Below are 23,876 nucleotides of genomic sequence, written 5' to 3'. Positions count from 1 at the left end.
CCACCCACCCACCCACCCAGCCACCCACTCATCCATCCACCCACCCAGCCACCCACTCATCCATCCATCCATCCATCCATCCATCCATCCATTCATCCATTCATCTATCCACCCATCTATCCATCTATCTAATCTATCTATCTACTGTCATGCATTGCTTAATGACAGGGGTACACTCTGAGAAATGTGTCATTAGGCAATATGGTCATTTTGCAAACATCATGGAGTACACAAACCTAGGTAGTGTAGCCTACTCCACACCTAGACTGTATGGTATAGCCTATTGCTCTAGGCTGCAAACCTATACAGCATGTGACTGTTCTAAAACTATAGGTAACTGTAACACAATGGTAAATATCTGTGTGTCTAAACAGAAAATGTACAGTAAAAATACAATAGTATAATCTTATGGGACCATCGTTGTACATGCAGTTAATTGATGACTAAAACGTCGTGCAATGCATGACTGTGTGCATGTACGTATATGTGTGTGTGTATATATATTATAGATATACCTACATATATATAGTATAACTGTGTGTACAGTGTGTTGTCACTGGTATACGTATATTTTAAATCCACATATCTAAGCATGACTGTGTGCATGCACGTATGTGTGTGTGTGTGTGTGTATATATTATAGATATACCTACATATATATAGTATAACTGTGTGTACAGTGTGTTGTCACTGGTGTACATATATTTTAAATCCACATATCTAAGTATGTTAATCTCTTAGAAAATGTCCCACTAAACTCAGAAGTTTTACAATAGACGTCTGTAGCAAGAGGAACTTCTCCTGTATCCCCATTCATGCCATTTGAATATTTATAGCATTTCTGTACTATTTTTCAATGAAAAGTTGTTAATAAAAAATTAACAACCTCCCAAAAGACATCCCTGAGAATTTACGTTTATTCGTGTATTAACCATAGTTCTGATTTTGATTTAGAATGCCTTCTTTAATTAAAGAAGTATATTTAAGCAATCTCTCTGAAACACTAGTAACCATGAAGGCTGAGAAAATAGCAATACAGTTCAATTATGTAATGTAATGAAATTAGAGGGTTGTGGTTCTTAACAGACAGTAAAATTAGGTCTTATCCCAAACCCTGAAAACTAGACACATCTCAGCCCCCTGTGAATCGTGGAGCCCTGGGAACATGGAAGTTAGTTGAGTGTTCTGAAACAGTAGGTGCTGGGGAGGCCCCCTGAACTGCTTGTCTGCAAATATTTGTCCTGCTGGCTCTGCTGAGATGATTGACTTGGCTACATTTGGAAATTACGGGGCTGATTAGAACTTTGAGCTCACATCTGGTATCTCCCATTGGAGGGCAAGGATTATGTTTTGTTTCTTTTTGTTTTGTTTTGCTTTGTTTTTGTTTGTTTTTAAGAAGAGTCAGGACTTTGGTTAGTTATTGCATAGATGGGATGGAAAAAGGGTAAAATTTTGTTCAGATAGTCAGGCATCCAGGTTTCTGTGTAACAAAGAAGATAATGGTCATAATCGTCATCAGAGCTAAAATCGATTTTCTACCAGACACCGTGTTAAGGACTTGACATGGCTTAGAGTTCCGTATGTGCCGCAGGAGCGGGACTCTGGTTTTGCATGTCTGCTGGTTTATATGACGACCCCATGATGGGAGACTCAGTGACATGCGAAGATTGAGGTCTCCACATTCCAACCATGGACACGTGGGCAGTTCAGAAAGTGTTGTCATTTATTGGTTTAGTATCAATGACGCAAACCGTTTGCTCTGTGTTTCTGGAAATGGTGATGAACGAATGGGGGTTCATCCTGCATACCCTCTCTTGCCGACCCCTCCCAGTTTAGCCATCCATTTCTGGGAGGGTATGTTGAGGGGTGCAGCCCATATCAAAGTTTTGTTTCTCCAGATGAGAAAACCTGTTCTGCATGGAGTCATAACGATTCCTTTGAATGCATAAACAATGTTCCCACATAACAATTTGTAAAATATTTAAATAACATCCTTGACTGTTGTTGGGTGGTGGTCTGTGTTCAGCAGGAACAAGGAGAGTTCTTTCTCCTCTCCCATGTTAGGCAGAGGGCAAATCAGACCTAAAAGGCATCTGCGTGTGTCTATGTATTTCCCTTCTGCCTACCTGCGTGTGTTCCTTGCTGGCTTTACCGTTTTTCAGAAATGCAAGTAATAAAATAAGGTAAATGGTTCTAAGTAGCCACTCCTTACACTGAGCCCTCTGACCTCTTGCTTTGCTTCGTTTCTTCATGGAGCTTATCAGTGTAATAAATGTGTGTATGCTTGCGTTCTGTCTCCCCTACTAGCGTGTTAGTTCCATGGCAAGAGAAAACATATGGTTCTTTTCACCTGCATATCCAGTGTGTGAAGAGCATCTGAAAAGTGGGATCACTCAAAATGAATTTGTTGAATGAGGCAGAGAGTGGTGATGGCTCATGCCTGGAATCCCAGCACTTTGGGAGGCCAAGGCAGGAGGGCTGCCTGAAGCCAGGAGTTTGAGACCAGCCTGGGCAGCATAGTGAGACCCCATCTCTAAAAAAAAAAAAATAAATAAAATAAGAGTATTTGTTGAATGAGGCTGGTGTGGTGGTTCACACCTGTAATCTCATTACTTTAGGAGGCCAAGGTGGCAGGTGGATCACTTGAGGCCAGGAGTTCGAGACCAACCTGGTCAGCATAGTGAAACCCTGTCTCTACTAAAAATACACAAAATTAGCTGGGGTTAGTGGCACACACCTGTAATCCCAACTACTCAGGAGACTGAGGCATGAGAATTGCTTGAACCCGGGAGGTGGAGGTTGCAGTGAGCGGAGATCACACCACTGCACTCCAGCCTGGGCAACAGAGCAGGACTCTGTCTCAATTTTTTTAAAAAGTGTTTGTTGAATGAATCAGTGAATGAACAAACACACCCAGAGGCAGATTGGTTTACTCCCCTCGAATTACTCACTTCAGTCCTTTATAGCCACGGCTTATTATGTACTTATTTTGAGTAGTAGGGCTGGGACCACTGACTTCAAAGCCTCTAACAGCTGGTGTCCTTGTCCATCACGCTGGTACAGCTCCTGGCTGCTGTGCAGCCCCTTCTACCCTGTTTCTATTTATCCCACATCTCTCCTGAACTAGCTAGCACCTGTAGGAACGCCTGGCCTCGGGGACGCTCCTCATGCACTGACTGTCAGGAGGGAAATCAGCTGCTTGGAAAGACTAAAGATGATGTGCAGAAAGCATGTAGCTCTAAGATGGCTTTTAAAAGCCATTGAACATCTGTCTGCGCTGGCAATTAAAAAAAAAAAAAAAGCCCACAGACTAGGCTTAATGGAGTGAAATAGGTGGATTCAGATGTACTCCAGGAGAAACAGGAGGTCCCCAAAGCCAGCAACTGGCCTGGCCAGAGACTTGACACCACGCATGGCTCCCGCTCTGGGCCGTGTCACTTGCTCTGTGCCTTTGGTCATTCTCCCCACTGGGCTTCCCTGAGTTGGCAGGTGCCTAGCCCGTTTCTGGCTTTGAGCTGCTTTGTCTCTTGAGCTGGTAGAGAAAAGAGACCAGGATGATCCGTGATCAAAGCACCATGTTTAATATACAGTAGTATCCTTTAATCCAAGGTTTTGTTTTCTGGAGTCCGAAAACATTAAATGGAAAGTTCTAGGCTGGGCGCAGCAGCTCACACCTGTAATCCCAACACTTTGGGAGGCTGAGGCAGGCAGATCACTTGAGCCCAGGAATTTGAGATCAGTCTGGGCAACAGGGTGAAATCCCATCTCTGCTAAAAGAAGAAAGAAAAATAGAAAAAAATTAGCCAGTGGCGGGCTCCTGTAGTTCCAGCTACTCGGGAGGCTGAGGCAGGAGAATGGTGTGAACCCGGGAGGCGGAGCTTGCAGTGAGCCGAGATCACGCCACTGCACTCCAGCCTGGGAGACAGAGGGAGACTCTGTCTCAAAAAAAAAAAAAAAAAAGAAAGAATTAGCAAGATGTGGTGGCTCACACCTGTAGTCCCAGCTCCTGGGGAAGCTGAGCTGGGAGGATCACTGGAGCCTGGGATGCAGAGGTTGCAGTGAGCTGAGATCGTGCCACTGCACTCCAGCCTGGGTGAGAGAGTAAGAGTCTGTCTCAAAAAAAAAAAAAAAAAATCCAGAAATAAACATTTCGCAAGTTTTAAATTGCGTGCCGTTCTGAGTAGTGTGAAGAAGTCTTGTGCCGCCAGCCGCACCCTTCCTGGGATGTGAATCGTTCCTTTGTCCTGTACTCTCAACCCTCCTGCGTAAGATATTTAGTAGTCACCGACATGGTCTCCTCCTGACATCCAGCCATCGACGTCAAGATTCTCAGCTCCAGGATCACCTGCAGCAGAGGATGCTCCTTCTGACCTATCACGAGGGGTTACTAGCAGTCAACACTCCTTCTGACCTATCATCAGGGGTTACTAATAGCAGAACGCTGCATCACAGGGCCTATACCAGCCACCTCCCTTCATCTCATTAGGCAGAAATTTTATTACCTCTCATCATCATCCTAAGAAAAAGGGTGAGTACAGTGTAAGAAGATATTTTGAGAGAGACCACATTGCCATAACTTGTATTGCAGTATATTTTCATAATTGTTCTATTTTATTATTAGTTGTTAATCTTCTCCTGTGTATAATTTATAAATTAACTTTATCATAGGTATGTGTAGAAAAAAAATATGGTATGTGTAGGGTTTAGTACCATCCATGGTTTCCTACATCCACCAGGGGTCTTGGGCTGTATCCTCCAAGGAAAAAGTGGGATTACTGTCATCACAGCTACTGCGCACAGCTGTGCGGGTTGTACACTGCTCCACTGTATGAGGCCCCATTCATATCATACGCTATATGAATACAGCCTCCTGGGGTTGGCCAGTCCCAAGTTGCATGGCCATATGGCAGCCCTAGGCATGATCCTATTTGTATAAAATTATAGATTGGGTGTGGAAATGTACACCGAAGAATGATGACTACATTATGGCTAGCTTAGGTGGAAAGTGATGGAAGTTCAGGTTTTTTTCTTTCTTTCTTTCTTCCTTGTATCTTTGTGTGCATCCATTGATTCAGGCGTTCATTCATTCTGAAGATATTTAACTTCCTCATTTACAGCTCACGTAAATCTCAGAAGTGACAGATGACATTGCTCTGCTTTAAATCTTTAGATGTCTTTTTGTCCTGGACAGTGTCTTCAAATGTTGGAATTTCACATAAAAGTCAAGATTTGTCTTTGGCAGCCCCTGGCCTGCGTGCCCCGTAGATTAGGCCAGGACTCTGCAGTTTGGGTTGTCAACGTTAGTGTATTTTGTGCTTTCTAATTAATGACAGGCTGAGCTTTGCTTCCAGGGATTTTAATTTTCTATGAATCCACCAGTTATTGAAAACTCTTCTCATCATTTTCCCTCAATGCAGTGGAGGCCATACCCTCATGCTTCCTCTTTCTTGGCTTCCCCCTGTGGGGGTGTGGAGACCCCCCGCTTCTTCTCTGAACCAATTCCTCTTCTCTTTGATCTCCTCGAACTATTCTCTACATCCTTATGTCCATTTAGAGCCCTTGTAATGCCTCACGGTTAGCAAGACAGCAAAAATGGGTTGCATTGAAGTCACAGGTCTTACTTCTAAATTTAACTTTACCCATTGGAAGGGCGGTGGGAAAACAGATTCCCTTGTACAAGTGAAGGTATAGGAACACTTAGAGCTGAACTTCCTTATAACATGACTTTTGCTGCTGTGTGTCATGCCCCTCGTTCTTGGGAAGTAAAGGGTCTAGGGGATTCGAGTGGCCTCCTTTAATGTGAGGTGAGACATCCTAAGGGGAATGCAAAATGATTCATTGGAGGATAAACTGAAATCAGGACTTGGCAACTTATTATTTTTAATCCATTTGTATGTATGTTTTGTAGCACACATTATTTCAATAGTCTAACCCATGGTTCAACTGTAAAGTTTATAAACATACAAACCTATATAAAGATTGCATATGATTTTTTTTTTTTTTTTTTGAGACAGCATTTTACTCTGTTGCCCAGGCTGGAGTGCAATGGCACAATCTCAGCTCACCACAACCTCTGCTTCCCGGGTTCAAGCAATTCTCCTGCCTCAGCCTCCTGAGTAGCTGGGTGGGATTACAGGCATACACCACCACACCTGGCTAATTCTGTATTTTTAGTAGAGACAGGGTTTCTCCATGTTAGTCAGGCTGGTCTTGAACTCCCGGCCTCAGGTGATCTGCCCGCCTCGGCCTCCCAGAGTGCTAGGATTACAGGCATGAGCTACCGCGCCTGGCCACATATGAAAATATTTTTACTGATAGGGGTACATGACAAAGAAGTTGGAACCATATCATTCCGATTGTTACTTTAACTAGGCTTAGCTCTTTCTTCTGCGTCACTGTTGGTCTTTAACTGGCTATAGTGGAATAGTCACAAAGTAAGGAGACTTAGCAAAGTATATTCCAGTAATAGAAAGAGGAGCCTAGTGTCTCCCAAAGTGAAAAGTGGGACACGATTCCTAAAATACTGACAGTGGCACCGTAAGCAGGCATATCCATGTAACTGTTGGTGAGGGCAGGGCCAAGACATCCAGATGGGGCTGGAAGTGGTTCATCATATAAGCAAAATGTTATGTGCTATATCAACATGTAGATTTAGTGGAAAGTGGCTTTGTCATAATTTCTTTTTCTGGTCAACCAGAAATTAGAAGCCAAGAGTGATTTCAAAATATCTTGATACAGCTACGACCTATAAAAAATGAAGCTTATTTTATGCTTTGACACTATGAATGAGAGAAAATAAGTAAGGAGACAAGGAGCAATTCAAAAAAGCTTTACTGAGACCCAAAAGGGCACGTTTCCATCAATTCACTGGGAGGAATGCCATCACCAAATCTACATGCGTAAGTGTGTGGCACCCTTTGGTGGGTGCACACTGTGTATTGTTCCATAGATTGAGCCTATATGGGACTCGAAAATGGAGATATCAGGTTTTACCAGGGTTTGATCTACTCAGAGACTATGTGTCCACATGAATCTCTGGGGGAGAAACATGTAGACAAATCCTTGATTTTAGAAGTGAGAGAAGCAGTCCAGAAGTTTGGATCTCTTCCTGTCTTCCTTCCTCCAATTCCCTGGAATTCTACAGTCAGTTATTGATTAAGGCCAATATTGGCCTGCAGATAGCTGATTAGCCAGTAATAGTTTCTAACAGGACTACGTTCATTATGAACAAATAGCCTGAGACTTACACACAATCCAAATTTCTCTTCTTGGGCTTTGAACCCTATATAGCAAAACTTCTCTCCCCATCCCCCTTCCTTTCTCTTTGCTCTCTCTTCCTTTTTCATTTTTTTCTAATACCACACACGCGCACACACACACACACGCACACAAATCTTAAATAAATCTCCCAACAAACAAAACACTGAAATTCCCTTTTATCCCACTTTTATCTCATCAATTTTGCTTTCTGTCCCTATGCATTCTTTATAGCACACATTTGTATTAGTTCAATAGCCCCAGTGTGAAATTTATAAACAAATATGCCTGTATTCCGGTTCCATATTAAGAACACTTCCACTGACAAGATTGCGTAAGTAGGGAGTTTCTCTTTGGGGCAATGTTGCCTTCAGCCTAAGTCTCTCCATACAGTGATTTGGAGAATGAACTCAAATTTATAGTCTTTAGGAGGCTGACACCTCCCATCAGTTGGAGTCCCCTGGTGGTTGTGGTGGAGGGAGATGCAAATCCTCCACCCAAACCCATCTCTCTTTCCACCATCGTGACAGGGCCACAGTGAGGATATGGCTGTCCAGGTGAAGACTGACTTCCCAGCACTCGCTGCTCTTGCAGCCTTGTGTGGCCATAAGACTAGGCTCCTTGCAATGGAAGGTGAGTGAATTCGGGCATGCAATGCCCACCTCATCTGCTTAAGAGGAAATCCCTGGCTCTGGTCTACTGCTCTTCCCTCTTCCCCTTGGCTGGGATGGTCATGAGCACAGAGACTTTAGAAGTTATAGATTAAAAACAGTAGAGATGCCTTCAGCCTTGATCCCCGAATGACTGAGTGGAATAGAGCCGCCCAACAACCTGGGTTACCAGCAATGGGTGTTCACAGGAGGAGGAAATACACTTCCTTGTTCTGGAAGTCACTGAATCTTAGCCTCCCCTTGTTGTATAATTGGAAATGATCATAAATAACTCAGGCTACATTAAACAAGAAGGGACTAGATGGGAAGATGGGGAATAGTTATATGCCTAAAGGAAAGGCTGAGAACCAGATTCAGAAATGTTAGCTGTGTTAATTCCTGCAAACCAGAGAGAAGGAAGTAATAGGCAGTTGTACCAGAGCCGCAAGGCTGGGTGAATTTCCCCCAACCTTTTTTATTTGCTGTGTCTCTTTGTTCAAGATTATATTCCAGAGAGAATCGTTCAGCTGGACTGGCTTAGGTCATGTGTCCACCTCTTGTCCAGGGTTGGAGGGAGAAACTCTTGACTTACAAGTCCACCATGGTGGTATACAATGGCAGAGGGGTGGATCATATAAGCAAAATCAAGATGCTGCTACCCAGGAAAGGGGAGATGGGGTAGGGGGAGCAAAAGCAACAACTGCGCACCACATTTCTGAACCCTGGATGCTATACTTGGAAAATGTGCGTGTGTGTGTTTATAATATATACATATTCCACATTATGTAGACATATATGTATATACACATTACATATATATTTATATATATATGTATATAAAATATACACAGTCCCTGCAGTTCTATTATGTTTTAAAAACACAATATACCCTTAACCCCAGGCAGGTTTTGTTGATACCCAGTCACAGTGCATGTGCATACTATGGGGAAAATAATGGCTTTCCCCCATCACCATGGTAGATATATTATTAAGAATAAATCTACAGCAAATTATCTTCAGAAATCAAGTGCTGTGTTTATCTCTGTGTAATGAGGCTGTCAGTGTAACCTGTATTTATTGAACCACAAGTAGGTTATAAAACTTCCATTAATGAATGTAGGTAACTCAGTTGTCATAATGGGAGAAACCAGCATTTGGTTCAGACCCAGTGGAGCCCCGTGGCATGTGTTCTAGGAACTACTTGAATGGTTCCAAATGGTGCCACTGACAGCTCTGAGATTCGTGCTTCAAAATTATTAACCCAGCACACACTGTGTTCCGTAAATACCGTGTCTACATCTCCGAAGAATGACTGTCCAGTTTATTGCATGCATTTTACTTGATATTCACACACAAGGATACTTCTTGTGCCGGGTGCGGTGGCTCACGCCTGTAATCCCAGCACTTTGGGAGGCCGAGGCAGGTGGATCATGAGGTCAGGAGATCGAGACCATCCTGGCTAACACGGTGAAACCCCGTCTCTACTAAAAATACAAAAAAATATTAGCCGGGCGTGGTGGTGTGCGCCTGTAGTCCCAGCTACTCGGAGGCTGAGGCAGGAGAATAGCGTGAACCAGGGAGACAGAGCTTGCAGTGAGCCGAGATCGTGCCACTGTACTCCAGCCTGGGCGACAGAGCGAGACTCCGTCTCAAAAAAAAAAAAAAAAGGATACTTCTTGAGTGAGTATGCCTTCTTCAATTCCGAACATCTAAAACATGCCCTAGAAATCTGTCTTCTCTTATGAAAATGCTCTGTGTCTCTGAAAGACAATTCCCAGTGTCCTGTATAAAATTCTAGGAAAAAACGTTTTTGCAGAAATAATGCTACCGATTATAGCTTCATTTGCTACTGTAGAATTATTAGCAACAAATGCTGGATACTTCATGGGTTAAACAAGCCACCGTGTCCTTCTTAAGAACTTGAAAAGGATTCTTTGGAGAAACATCGTCTGAATTCCAAATAGCCTACTTATGAATAAAATTTCAGAAAAACATATAAGCCCATTATATATCAGAAAAGGCCTATGTACTGATATCTCCTGTATAATGAAAAGGTTGTCACAGCCAGGTTGATGACCTATTTATTTAAAGCAATGTTGATTCAATAAAATTCCACTGCAGAGTAATTGGGGCAGCCTTTAGAATTCATCTTAATATAATAGTAGCTGTCCACAGCGGATTGCACTTTTGTTCGCTACCACGTCTTGGTTGCCTACAATTTAAATGAGTTTCTGCAAGGCAGGAATCGTAACTATTCTCTGAGTGTCTCACCTGAGTATCCAGAAAGGTCAGATGGCTTTTTGGCATCTGCTTGCAATTCCCAATTTTTAAACGACTGCATTCAAAGTGTTTGCATGCACAACGATTATTTAAAACATAAAATATGTATTTTCCCCCATAGAAATAATGTTATACATGATGATTGTTTTCTAAAAATGCTAACTTTTGCAGTAGGGCCACACCTCAGAAGCAATTCTTGCTCTCTTTGTGGACTAGCCAAATCAGTGTGTGTGCTGGGGATTCCTAAGACCACCCCCAGGTCCAGCGAGTCGCTAGAACTGACCTCAGCATGTGGTGAGAATCACTGCTCTGATGTCTTAGCCAAGGAACACAAAGCACAGTCGCAGGGGGAAAAGGCGCAGGGGAGGAGACCAGGCTCACGCTCTCAGGAATCCTCTCCCTGTGGAGTCATGCAGGATGCACTTAATTCCTCCAATTCCTCCAGCCAATAGCTGGGACAGCACTGCCAGGGGAGCTCACCTGAGCCCAGGAGTTCAGGGTTTTCACTGGGGGACTGCTCACGGGGGACCCTCTGCCTGGCACATAGCAAAACTCTACGCTCCCAGAAGATAAGAAAGTGTCCAGCATAAACTACCTCGTTTGCCCGGTCTAGGCAGCGTGAGCCCCTCCGACCATGAAAAGGGAGGGAACTCTCCCCACATCCAAGTTCCCAGCCACGCTTGCAAGCAGACTTTCCTAAGGAGGGCCGTCTCAAGCCTGCGGCCTCAGGTCTTTCCTGCACACTCCATTTTAAAACTGTTTCCATGGGAAAAGACATGTCCTGCTTTTTCTCGAAGCCCTGGTCCTACGACTTGTCATCTCCTCCTCACCTTTTGTCCCTAATATTAATAGCAGGAGGTGGTCTCACTTTCTCCTCTGGCACGGCAGAGGGGATTCTGTGATGGAGGCTGTGGCACCATTGCCTTGTCTGCATGTTTGTATGGGCACAGTGATTGCGAGTCTGGAGGAGCTCCATGTGGGCCGCCCCCACCGTCCTCTTCTGCCCAGGTACCATCAACGTGCTCCTGGTTCCCCTTGGTACTTTTGCTTCAAGACTTTTCCTATTTTCCACTGAAGGGCTAAGAGAAAACACAGTAGGAAACATTGTCTTTTTCAAACTTCTGGGCCAGCTTGTAAATAAAAATCAAACCGTTTGCATTTTCTTTTATATTTTATTTATTATTATTTTTCTTTTGACGCAGGATCTCACTCTGTCACCCAAGCTGGAGTGCTGTGGGTCGATCTCAGCTCACTGCAGCCTCCGCCTCCCAGGCTCAAGTGATCCTCCCATCTCAGCCTCCCAAGTAGCTAGGACTACAGGAGAACACCACCACCCTCAAATAATTTTTCTATTTTTAGTTGAGATGGGGTTTCATTATTCTGTGTTTCTTTTAGAAACTTGAGTTGGAAAGAACATATGGAATGGAAAGCATACAGTAAGACAAGATTATAAAAAGTAAACAGGGCTGGGCACGGTAGTTCCCACTTTGGGAGGCTGAGGCAGGTGGATCACTTGAGGGAATCATTATTCCCTCCCCTATCTGAACCTCAGCCTCATTTTGGGCTTGGAACCTTGCTAGGAAGAGTAGGTAATAGAGACAAAATGTCCATCGGTGCCTGGCACTGGGAGACATTCAGTGGATGTGCGTTCTTATTTCAATCTTTACTTCTGTACTTTAATTGCCTTTTTCTATTGAGTTTGGCCAGGCTAAGGGGTTTCAGGTAGTTTTGTGTTTGTGTCTGGCTTTGGCTTTATTTAAAGACACAGGCTAGTGCAATGATACTCTGTTTCTTTCTGTAACTAATGTTTGCTGGCTATCAGTATACCATCTCTAGCTCTTTATTAAAGGCAGGAAAAACTGAAAGAAATTAGGACAGATGGATTGGAAGGCGACTGCAAATTTGTGTTTAAATCCTAGTATACATGAGCTTACACCTGCAAGGCAACGGTGAGCAATTAAGCTCCCTGTGTTCCCAGAACCAGCATGACCCGGGGATTCCCCAGAGCTGACTCAGACCCACACGTGCTGTCTCCAACAGGGCAAAGGTGAAGAAAGGCGTGAGCATCATCGGCGTGCGAGCCAGCAGCCCTTCCATTTGGGATGTCAGGGAGCGCACGGATTATACTGGAAAGTATGCACCAGCTGTCATCGTTTGTCAGAAGAAATCGGCTGGCTCGGAAAACAGGTGAGTCCCAGCTGGCCTCCGATATATTCAGATCAGCTGCAAATGTGGCCTCATTTTTTTTTTTTTTTTTTTTTTTTTCCTGGATTGCTAACAACCGTTTCCACTGTGGTTTGCGTTTGGTGTGTGTCATCTATTCTATCAGGGCCTCCAGGTAAGATGAATGGAAGCCTTCATTTGGGAAAGATGGGCTATTATTCACAGCAGACCTACTTAACACCGCAGCAGCGCACCGTGTCACCTGCAAGGACTGCACCATGCACATGGAATTGACCCACAAACCATGCTCCTCTTCAACATGACCTCTTTCTAGTCTATGTTATTAGATGAACTGAAACTCTGCCTGTCTCATAAAATGGCGCATTTTGCAAGTGTTAGAAACGAAAGCCTATACGTCTCTCTTCACATGGGTGCACTCCACGTTTGCAGTGTATATTTAAATATAATGCATGTGATTGTATCCATGGGCAGGCATTTTCTGATGGTCCAGTGAACTATCTGCAGTAGAATTGCAGGAAATTGTGGATTACTCTAGGGAGAAATTAAAACCTGAATCTGTCTCTGATAGCCACCAAATTAGAAACAATCAATTGACAGCTGGGCAAAGGGAGGCTTGAAACTCAGTCGTTCTTGTCTGATTGCACTTTCCTGAAATCTCATTTGTGGCTCAGGGGATTTCCTAGTCTGGTCACATATTTTTGTCACCTGTATGTTGCTTTATGCTCATGATACGATTGAAAATCTCAACAATAATGAAAGGACGAATTCCGGTATGCTATGCATTATTTCTGGAGTGCATTTTTAAACTTCATAGCTCAGTGTTGGGAAAATATCCTTATTTTTTATTATTTATTCTAGCAGGGAGCTCATGAATCTGAGCTGACAGCTATTATGATTTTTTTTGGCTTATTACCAAGGAGCATTTGAAACCAGTGTGGGGGTGATTTGATCTGGATTCCTTTCTGTGCTTCTTTACTCAACGTTGGGTTTTAGGAATTTGGGTTATCAGCAGCTCTCGTTTGGGCCTTTCCTTTTTATTCCTGAAGATTTGCTTGTACAGCAAATGAGAGGGAAAAGAGAAAATCTGTATTTGAGTTCAGTCCTAGATATTTATGTAGTGATATATTTCTGTAGTGATAGTGTGGCACACTGGTGACCTGGATGAACTTACAGATACACACATTGAAACACGTCTGTGCCAGTAATATAATTTGGAAATAAGGTGCTATCTCAGTAAAAGATTTCTTTTGTGTTTTGTAGTTAGCAAAAATTGGGATAGATGGACACATGGGTGGACGGATGGGTAGACGGATGGATGAATGGATAGATGGATGGGCAAATGGATGGATGAACAGGTGGATGGATGAGAGGGTGGATGAACAGATGTGTTTATTCTTTATCAGAAGAAAAGAATAGATTTAGGGGAATCTCAACCAATCAACTTTTATTCTCTCTTGTGATTTCTTTTGCCATCTATTTTTATGTATTAGTAGAAGCAGTAGTTGTAGTCTTGTCTGTGAGAGGCCGAGGGAGTTGAACCATTAGAAAATATTTATGCCTTTTTTATTGTTAATTTCTGACAAATAGTTCAGTTCGTCTTGGACACAGAGAGAGAGCATGGGTGGCCTAATGGTGGCTCCTTCCCATTGAAATGTCAGCTGCCTTTTTATATTTCCAGGGGCTTCCAGAATCTCAGCACATTCAGAGCACATCCAAATGCAGAAATGCATGATGTTTGCCATTTTTTTTTTCATCTGTGTCAGTATCTTCTTTAAGAAACAAGTACCCTGAATAGAATATAAAGCTCTTCTTTTAAAAGCCCTAATTCTTCATTCTAAATGAAGACCATTCCTTATCTCTTTGTGGATTCTGATGCCAGTTTTCTGTTTCCTTTTTTATCTTTTTTCTTCTTGTCTTCTGGAGGCCAGGATATGTTTCCTCATACTAAGGGTCTGGATGATGGAAAAAGCTTATACATGTACAGATACACACATGCACAATATATGTGTGTACATGCATACAGCATATAAGCATATAGAACATATATATGTGATATAGATATGCAAATGCATGCATGCATATAGATGTACATTTTACAGGTTTTTGTTGATAGATATATGTATTGATGTAGGGATTTTACACGGCAGCTAGGAAGGCTTTGCTTATTGAGGAAACTCTAGAATGGAAGTTTTGTAGTTTTGGGAGCAGGTCTTTTTCCAGCTATGCTCCAGCCCATACAGTAGTGTCTGGCACACAGTGGGCTGTCTATAAATATTTGTTCAATTTGATATTTGTTCTAGAATTAGACCATATCTCTAGTATTTATGTATTATGATACAAATCTGTATGCACACATATTTAGTGGTTTTCTGTATACTTGTTCAAAAAGTAAGGTGCATAGCTGCATGTATAGTGAGGCAGCATTTGGGGAAAGCCAGAGAAGGGTACTTTTGTGAGCAGACTATGTCCCAAGAAGTCTACACAAAGGACTTGCAACTGTGATTTCTACGGAGACAACTGGGAAGCTGGGGGAAAAGGCTGAATGTAAATTATTTTTTACAGTGAACCATTTGAACTGTTTGAATTTTTTTGTTGTTGTTGTGTGCATGTATTACCTATTTCATAAGACATCTGCAACTAAAATAGAGATTTTAAAAATATGATGTATTCATTCCTCTATTCAACTTTTATCTTAGCTTTAAAACTGTTCATTTTACTTCTGCCTTTGGAGAATAAAAGAAAAATCATGCTCCATGATTACAGATAGTGATGGGCTGCGATGAGATGTGTTTTTCTTAAGGATAACTGGAAGATGTATTATAGATTAGATGTTTTAATAATATTAGTAGGTTTTGCTTCAGAAGCTGTTTTGCTTTATAATTTCCTCCTACCTTCTTTGAATGTTTTCCAGTTATTCTTAAAAGTCAGAATCTGATCATCATAATGCAAAAGAAGCAGTCTTAATTAGCTTGAGAGTCATAGATTTGGTATTGCTAATAATTTGCCATGGATCAGGAAGTTGCGTTAATGAAGTTAAGTCACTGTGACAGGTTTAATTTTATGGATTAAGGAGACACTTCTGGGCTAGTGGTGAACTCACCAGGAGTGAGGAAAGATCTCTTATCTAAGTTGAAATGCATCCTTCCCTGTTTGAAGAACTTAGTTTGCTGAGAATGTGATAACAGTATGAACTTATGAATGCTATCACAGCTATCAGATCTGTTTTGACTAAGCATTGCCTGCAGGATAACCAATTATGCTGTGTCCATCAAATTGCATTTTGCATTTTCAGAATCTTGCTCACTATACTCCTATGTTAACTTAGATAAATATGTAACACAAGCCACATATTATCATTTCCTTGTAATTCTCTCCATAGATAAGTGTTTCCCAAAGCTCACCACAGTTGATATGTAAATGATTTTAGGTGTTACATAGAAATGAGGTTAAATATACTTGAATGACAGAAACTTACATTTGTTTAAGTTCTCCAGCAAGACTTGATTGAAGAGAAGTTCATCTCTTTTAAGGGCTAGTATCTCTTTAAAGCTTCTATCCTTAGCTGATCGATACATTATAGATAGGCAAGAATACATAGCTAAATTTAATCTATTTTCATAACTATCTATTTGTTCATTATAATACTGATTTTACATTTTTGGTAATTAACATTTCATTTTAAAACAAATGTTTTGTTTTGTTTTGTTTCCCGAGACAAGGTCTCACACTGTTGTCCAAGTGGGAGTGCAATGGTGTGATCTTGGCTTACTGCAGCCTCTGCCTCCTGGGTTCAAGCGATTCTCCTGCCTCAGCCACCCAAGTAGCTGGGATTACAGGCGTGTACCGCCACACCTGGCTAATTTTTGTTTATATAGTAGAGACGAGGTTTTGCCCTGTTGCCCAGGCTGGTCTCGAACTCCTGAGCCCAAGCAATCTACCTGCCTTGGCCTCCCAAAGTGCTGAGATTACGGGAGTGAGCCACCATACCCGGCCTTAAATAGACTGTTTTCGGAAACAAATAGGAATATCTTAAACAAGACGGAAGGTTTTTCTTTCTCACATAAAAGAAGCTTAAGGCTGGCCACAGCTGGAATGGCAGTTCTCCTGTATGACTGGGGTCTCAGGACCCTTTCCTTCTTCAACACCATGTGAATGGAGGGCTTACATCCTCACAGATTGAGATGGCTTCAGGAGTGTCAGTCATTACATCAGCATTGTAGGCAAAAGAAAAGTGACAGAAAAAGGTCTTCTTAACTGGGTTGACTCTTTTTAGGCAACCTTCCTGGAAGCTCTTTTCAACCCTATTTCTCTCTCTTGCATCTCATTGATAAGAACTTAATCACATGACCAAACCATACTTCAAAGGAAAGTAAGAAACACGATTTATTACCAGCAGTGTGCCCAGTTCAAAATGCTCTGTTCTAAAGAAAGAAGAGGCTGGGCGTGGTGGCTCATGCCTGTAATCCCAGCACTTTGGGAGGCCGAGGCCGGCGGATCACGAGGTCAAGCATTCGAGACCAGCCTGGCCAATATGGTGAAACCCCATCTCTACTAAAAATACAAAAATTAGCTGTGCGTGATGGTGTGTGCCTATAATCCCAGCTACTGAGGAGGCTGAGGCAGGAGAATTGCTCGAACTTGGGAGGCAGAGGTTGAGGTGAGCCGAGCTCATGCCGTTGCACTCCAGCCTGGGCGACAGAACAAGACTTTGTCTCAAGGAAGAAAAAAAATAAAAATGAAAAATAAAACAGAACTGCAGCCTGGGGAAGTGGGACAACCAGCAACCTCTATTTCATCAATTTATAAAGAATACACATATGGGAATTCCAGTAGTGATGAAAAAAGCATAGTACCTCACTAACCGCCTTCACTTTAGTAGGATCCTTTAGAAATTTGCAGTACAATGTAATAGGGTGGAGAAACTGACATTAGCACTGTACCAGAACAGTTCTGTGTATGTTAGAAACTTAAAGAAATGCTTGTTAATTTTCCAGCAGGCTGTCATCCAATAAATGAAACAATCGGTTCTTCTAATGCCCAGAATCTGAGTATCAGCAAACCTGAGACAGTGGTATGAAGTCGTCAAAATGGCATGACTTTTCTTTCGTGGGCAACTGTGATTTATGATGCCTTAAATAGTTTCTATATCCTCCCTATTGACTATGGATTACCACAGTTGTATTTATTACCATCTGAATGATGATTCTGCAGAGAGAGTGGGAAGAACATAAATGTGAGATCCAGAAAATCTGATGTTTAGTTCTCATTTTTATGCTGTGTGTCGCAGTGATGTCTGTCTGGCAGATGACCAGAGAGGAAAAGCAACTTCCTCTTCTGTAATATTGGCATAACAATGCCAGCCTTCACTGGACTATTGTGAGAATCAAATACAGTCACACATGTGCACACACTTTGAAATAATTGTCAGAACCTTCATCATTTTTAGATTGTTAAAACACCCATGTAGTATATGCAGCACACATACCCAAGTCCTCTTAGACCATGAAGGAAGCTTTTATTTCCAGAGTCTAAATTTAAATTTCCCAGAGTACAAGATGAATCACATTAGTTGTATACGGAGCCTGTATCAAAGATAATGAAGTTTCCCCATTATGTTTCAATTTAGAATCTGTCAAAAGTATTTCCATTCAAGTTTGTTTTAATAACTTCTGCATTAGGGATACAACAGACCAAGATGTTGTTTTCAGAACTATTACATATCATTTCTACTAATTATATTAGCAAAAAAAAAAAAAAAAAAAACTCGGCTGGGCACCATGGCTCACACCTGTAATCCCAGCACTTTGGGAGGCTGAGATGGGCAGATCACAAAGTCAGGAGATCGAGACCATCCTGGCCAACATGGCAAAACCCCATCTCTACTAAAATACAAAAAAAAAGTTGGATGTGGTGGTGGGTTCCTGTAGTCCCAGCTACACAGGAGGCGGAAGCAGGGGAATCACTTGAACCCGGGAGGCGGAGGTTGCAGTGAGCCAAGATCGTGCCGCTGCACTCCAGCCTGGGCGACAGAGCGACAGAGTGAGACTCCTTCTCCAAAAAAAAAAAAAAAAGAAAGAAAGAAAGAAAAGAAAATGAAAATAATAAAATGGTTTTCTGAGGATGAGGGAAAATAGAGAACTCTATTTTTTTTTTTTTTTTTTGAGACGGAGTCTCGCTTTGTTGCCTGGCTGGAGTGCAGTGGCGGGATCTTGGCTCACTGCAAGCCCCACCTCCCGGGAGAACAGGGAACTCTTTTACCCTTCTGGGGGATTGGCGAAATGGTTCTTCCACTGTAGAGATATATTTGTCGGTATCTGGCTGATAAGATTTAAAACCTGAATCATAGGACCCTGAAATTAGGGTTCTAGATATATATGCTCTAGATAAAAACTTAGCCATCAGTCTGAAGAGATGGATACAGGGCTGTAATTGCAGCATTTTTTTTTTTTTTTTTTTTTTTTTTTTAATAACAGACAGTTAGCAACAGTCTAAATGCCCATCAAGATGTGAACGAATTTTAAAAAGTTGTGTTCTTGTAATAGAATTTTTGCAGCAATTATGAGGGATGCCATTGATTTGTATATATCAGCAAGAAATTAACCTGAAACTGTAATGTTGAACGGGGAGAAAATCTTGAATAGTAGCACGTGTAATATGTTACCACTAATGTAATTATGAAGAGAACCCCCACGGCAATGTGTTGTTTTAGAGAAAATTACTGAGTTCATACAGGTATAGATGGGTTAAGGACATGACTGTTTCTTGAAAAGCCAATGTGTGAGAAATGCAAGTTCAGGTGAAGTACGCAAAGATATTTTCCGGGCATCGTGGGGAACAGAGCTTTAGAATCTTCCTAAGATAGCACTGAGTTTTGCCCCAGTAAATGTAAGCTTATCTACATTGCCTCCCTGAAAAACATTTAAACGAAGCCAGGAGGCAGCAGTAATTCAAGCATATGGCCTGGCAGTCAAGCGGAATGATGAACCCCATTCTCTGTGAAATCAGACTTCAGGCTGACTCACTCAACATTTCCTGACACTCATTCAATCTCATTATACAGTAGCACGAGGGAGTGTGAGATTTGCCTTAGCTTACCCTTGTATTGCTTTGCTTTTATTATATCCATATATCTGGTATTTAATATCTTCTGTTTCCAAGTAGAGCACCAAATTTAGAATTAAATTATTGAACATCCACTTTCCGTGGGTAATGGCACTGAGTTACCGCCGAGCATCTTTGCTAGTGGAAGCTGCTGTGGCTTTTTGATAGGATCTCCAGAGTGCCATAATACTAAAATACCGACTGCTTCTCTTGCTATAGCTACAAGAGTCATGCATGTGGCATAAATAATAACCTAATAGCAACAATAATTACATTATGCCACTTGCTGCTGTTCATCAAAATGCTTCATCAGTACATTCCAGGGTTGTAGATCATGGCTAATGTTTGGTTGCTGTCGCTTTGTGATTTCGGAGTCCTATGAAGGCCACTAGATGTTGCTTTGAGGAGAGAGAAAGCTCCCTTTTCAATGGAACTACCAAACACATCTGCAGTGGCAGAAATATCTAAAGTGACACACGACATTCCATGTAGAAAACCGTGTGCTGCTATCTGTCTTCATGTACATGTCTGAACTTGCGACTTCAATAAGTGTGTGTGTCTGTGTGTGTGTGTGCATGTGCGTGTGCATGCACATATGTGCGGGCCTTAGTGTCCTCTCTGAGCATGGAAATCCTCAGTAGCAGTCCTGCGGAGAAGAAAATGTCTGTGTCTACATACAGCTATTTTTCTATATCTAATCTATGTATAGATACCGAATCTATATCTACATATGTATCTAATCTATATAGTTTTGTCTGTAGATCCATATTTATATCTATCTTATCCATACCCATATCTGTACTTATATATGTATTAGTAATGTATATTCACACACTGTAAAATCCGAAAGTATTTTGTTGTTTGTTAAGGATCATGAACATTTGCAGTCACTGTTTCTGATGGGTGTTCATTGTCAATAAGTGAATAGATTTCTGCATCTCTCCAAAATAGCCTTGGATGTTTTTGATGACGAGGGAGTGTTCTTTGTGACAGCCACTTCCTTTGATCACTTGACTGTGTGGGCCACAGGTCTCGGGTCTGTCCCTTCACGCTCTGTGACAACCCTTTACCATGAGGATTTGATCAAACTTGCTGAAACCTCCAGATTCCCCTGGTGTGCTGAGCTTGCTGGAACAAATGCTGTGTTTGGATGATCTGTGGCTTGAAGGCCTGGGGAACAGTTTAGAAAGATGATAGTATTTCATGGAACATTAAAAAAAGAAATGAAAGAAAAATTATAGGATCCATCTGAAGAAGCTTTATTTATAGTCCAACTGATACAAAGTATCATCTTGTTTCTTATGTCCTAAAAATCTCATTTTAATTGTTGTTTCTCATGGACAGGATGTCTTATTTTTTAAGTATTAATATATACAGTTTGGTAAAGCGACTTTCTTCTGACAGGTTTCACCTGCCATGATGTGTGTCATTCAGTGTAAGAACTTTCTGTGGTGACTTCTTATCCTTTAACCCTGGTGACTAACTGTGACATCAGTTAGAGAAACTGGCAATATGGGCATATGACTTTACATTCCGACTTAGAACCTTTGTAAAGCTCTTGTGTTATAAATTACATACTGTCAAATTGACCTATTTTAGGCACACAGTTAAATGAGTTTTAGAAGATGTCTTTGGTTGTTCAGCCATCACTGCAACCCAGTTTTCCATCACCAGAAAAAAAAAAAAAATCAGCTTTTACTCATTTGCATGAAGTTTTTATTTCTATCTCAATTCTAGGCAATCAGTGGTCTCTTCTGTCTATAATTTTGCTGTTTCCATAATAGCCCAAACTGTAAATAACCCAAATGTCTGCCAGCTGGTGAGAGATGAATAACTGTGGTACATCTAAGCAGCAGAATACTACTCAGCAATGAAAAAAGCTATGGAAGCACTGAAAAAACGTAGATAAGCCCTGAAGTGTGATGCTGAAGGAAGCCAGACACAAGAGAACATGTTTATGATTCCATTGATATTCAATTTCTAGATTGCATTTTAAATTAGTAGATTTTCAACTTCTCAATAGGACCCACTAAGTTACGAAGTACCTGGTGACCTTAATTCTTTCTCAACTGCTCTTTTATTTTCTACATAAACTTGCTCTTTTCCTTTTAGAACTTTTTCTAAAAGGAACACTTAACTTCCATTTAAAAGCTCTGTGATCAGCAGTAGAAGAAATAAATGATCCATTCACCAGCCATTCTAATCAGGGGTAGCATTAGAAGCTATTTCACCTTGCTATTTTGAAGAGGTTTATTTCTTTAAACAAATGATTCCAATTAATAAATGCAGGTAGTTCTAGATAATCTTTTGTCTTAAAGGTAGATCCAGTTTTTCTACCATAGAAAAGAGATGCTGGGGGTAAATTCAACTCATATCACAAGATCAGTGACCCCTTTCCTATAACCTGAATTTGAAAATCCTCCAGAGTAAAATGGGTTTCTGTCTTGTGTACAGAATACCAACATGTGACGTAATTGTATCAGGATCAAATTCAGAGTCTCCAAGAGACATCAACTGGGACTCTGTAAATATAAGACAGTATCTCCTCAGTTCGGTCAATATCAATTTCAGTCACTGGGCGTTTCTGTCTATAATTACTCAGCATTGTTTTTGGATAACTCCCGAAGTCTGGGAAACTTGCTAAATGTGGTTTTGATTACTCACTCCTGGAGGCAAGTGTAACATGGATGACAGCAATATTTTGCTTGGTCTATAGGTCCTTATTATAGCAGATCTACAGGCAGAACACCTGTGCGAAAGTCTTGAAAAGAAATGAGAACACGTGGGTGCCTGAAAGCACTAATGGGAGAGGATGAGTGAATTTGGTTTTTAATATCAAGACACAGAGATGATCTCAACATATACAGCTTGATCATGGCGTGCCTTGGTCATTCTTTTACCTGAAATCATTAAAAAGATGGAGGGCTTAGGGAATAAAAATGGTGAAGCTTGGTCCAGGTTTCCTGAAACTCTGACAATAACAATATTTCCACAGTATTTGTCATGTCTACGTCATACCTGCAAGGTCACTTCAATGCTCCTTTAACTCCTTTTACTTTTGAATTCAAGTAAATTTATTCCAAAGGGAAGTTATAAAAAATGGAAAAACTAGGATAATTTGGATTTAGAAGTTAATTGTGAATATCAAATAATGAAAGGAGTCACTACTAATGATTTCCATGTGGAGACTATTGTTTGCAGCCAGTTTCGAGGGCTTTTTCTTCTGTGTTAGAACAGATAGTTGGCAGGTCTTACAGAAGGATTAGAGACATATGCACCCGAGAGTATGCCTTTCTCCTTAAGGGAATCAAAGGATTAAAAGCAATATGTCATGGTATTAAGCATTTCACTATGTATTATTTTTCTCTCCAGCTAAACCCACAGCTGGAAAGAGAGTAGGGGGCTTGGGAGGCCCTAAGACTATTTAATGTCTATTCTGCTTAAACACCCACCAAAAATCAAGTTAGGCCTCACCGAACGCTGTCTTGCACACCTATGGTGACAGATGCCCCACACTGACAAAAACAGTACTGTACAAAACACTTATCTATCTAGACATATATGTGCATATACATCATATTCCTAGAGGCCTTTATAAGTTGCAAAATGTCTTATATGGGAAATTTATGTTTTCTCCTGATTGTTTCCTTGATACCTTTAAAACAAGCATTCTTGGCCAGGCACGGTGGCTGTCTCCTGTAATCCCATAAATTTGGGAGGCCGAGGTGGGCGGATCACCTGAGGTCAGGAGTTGGAGACCAGCCTGGCCAACATGGTGAAACCCTGTCTCTACTAAAAACACAAAAAGTAGTTGGGCGTGGTGGCGGGCACCTGTAATCCCAGCTACTCAGGAGGCTGAGGCAGTAGAATCGCTTGAACCCAGGAGGCGGAGGTTGCAGAGAGCCGAGATTGCACCACTGCACTCCAGCCTGGGCCACAGAGTAAGACTCCATCTCAAATTAAAAAAAAAAAAAAAAAAGCATTCTTATCTGTTTTTGGTGTCATAGATTGCTTTGACAATTCTGTGACATTTATGAATCTATCCTCAGAATAATGTTTTTAATTTCCTAAAATGAAATTCACAGGAATCCTGAGGAATGCAGCTATATTGAAATGCGGCTTTCAAAACATTTTCTGAATTGTGATAAGGTATTTTATGAGCTTCCTTAATAAAACTCTGAAAACAAAGACTAGCAGCACCTATAATAACTACTGTGATTTCAAGTAAGTGTTCAGGGCAGGGCACATTTTGAAATATCTTTTACAAATCCAATAGACTATGAAGATCGCTGCGGCTCCTTTTGGTGAAGAGTCACAGCTACTCTGGTAGTCACCGAGGTTCAACCTTGAAGGACGTGCTAATTTTCAGTTCCAGGGTAGAAAAAATAAAGGGCTATTTTTTTT

The 23,876-nt window shown here is 41.4% G+C and overlaps 1 protein-coding gene across 1 annotated transcript in view; it reads left to right on the top strand.

Moving 5' to 3' along the window:
* Positions 1-23,876, top strand: part of TMEM132D (transmembrane protein 132D) — an 810,921-nt gene that overhangs the window by 361,491 nt on the left and 425,554 nt on the right. The window contains exon 3 of the mRNA XM_023187259.3: positions 12,228-12,374. Within this exon, the coding sequence (XP_023043027.1) occupies positions 12,228-12,374 (147 nt within the window). The remainder of the gene's footprint in view (positions 1-12,227; positions 12,375-23,876) is intronic.

Source organism: Piliocolobus tephrosceles, chromosome 10 (genome assembly GCF_002776525.5).
Source record: "Piliocolobus tephrosceles isolate RC106 chromosome 10, ASM277652v3, whole genome shotgun sequence".
NCBI classification, from domain to species: Eukaryota; Metazoa; Chordata; class Mammalia; order Primates; family Cercopithecidae; genus Piliocolobus; species Piliocolobus tephrosceles.
This window is presented reverse-complemented; position numbering and strand designations above follow the sequence as displayed.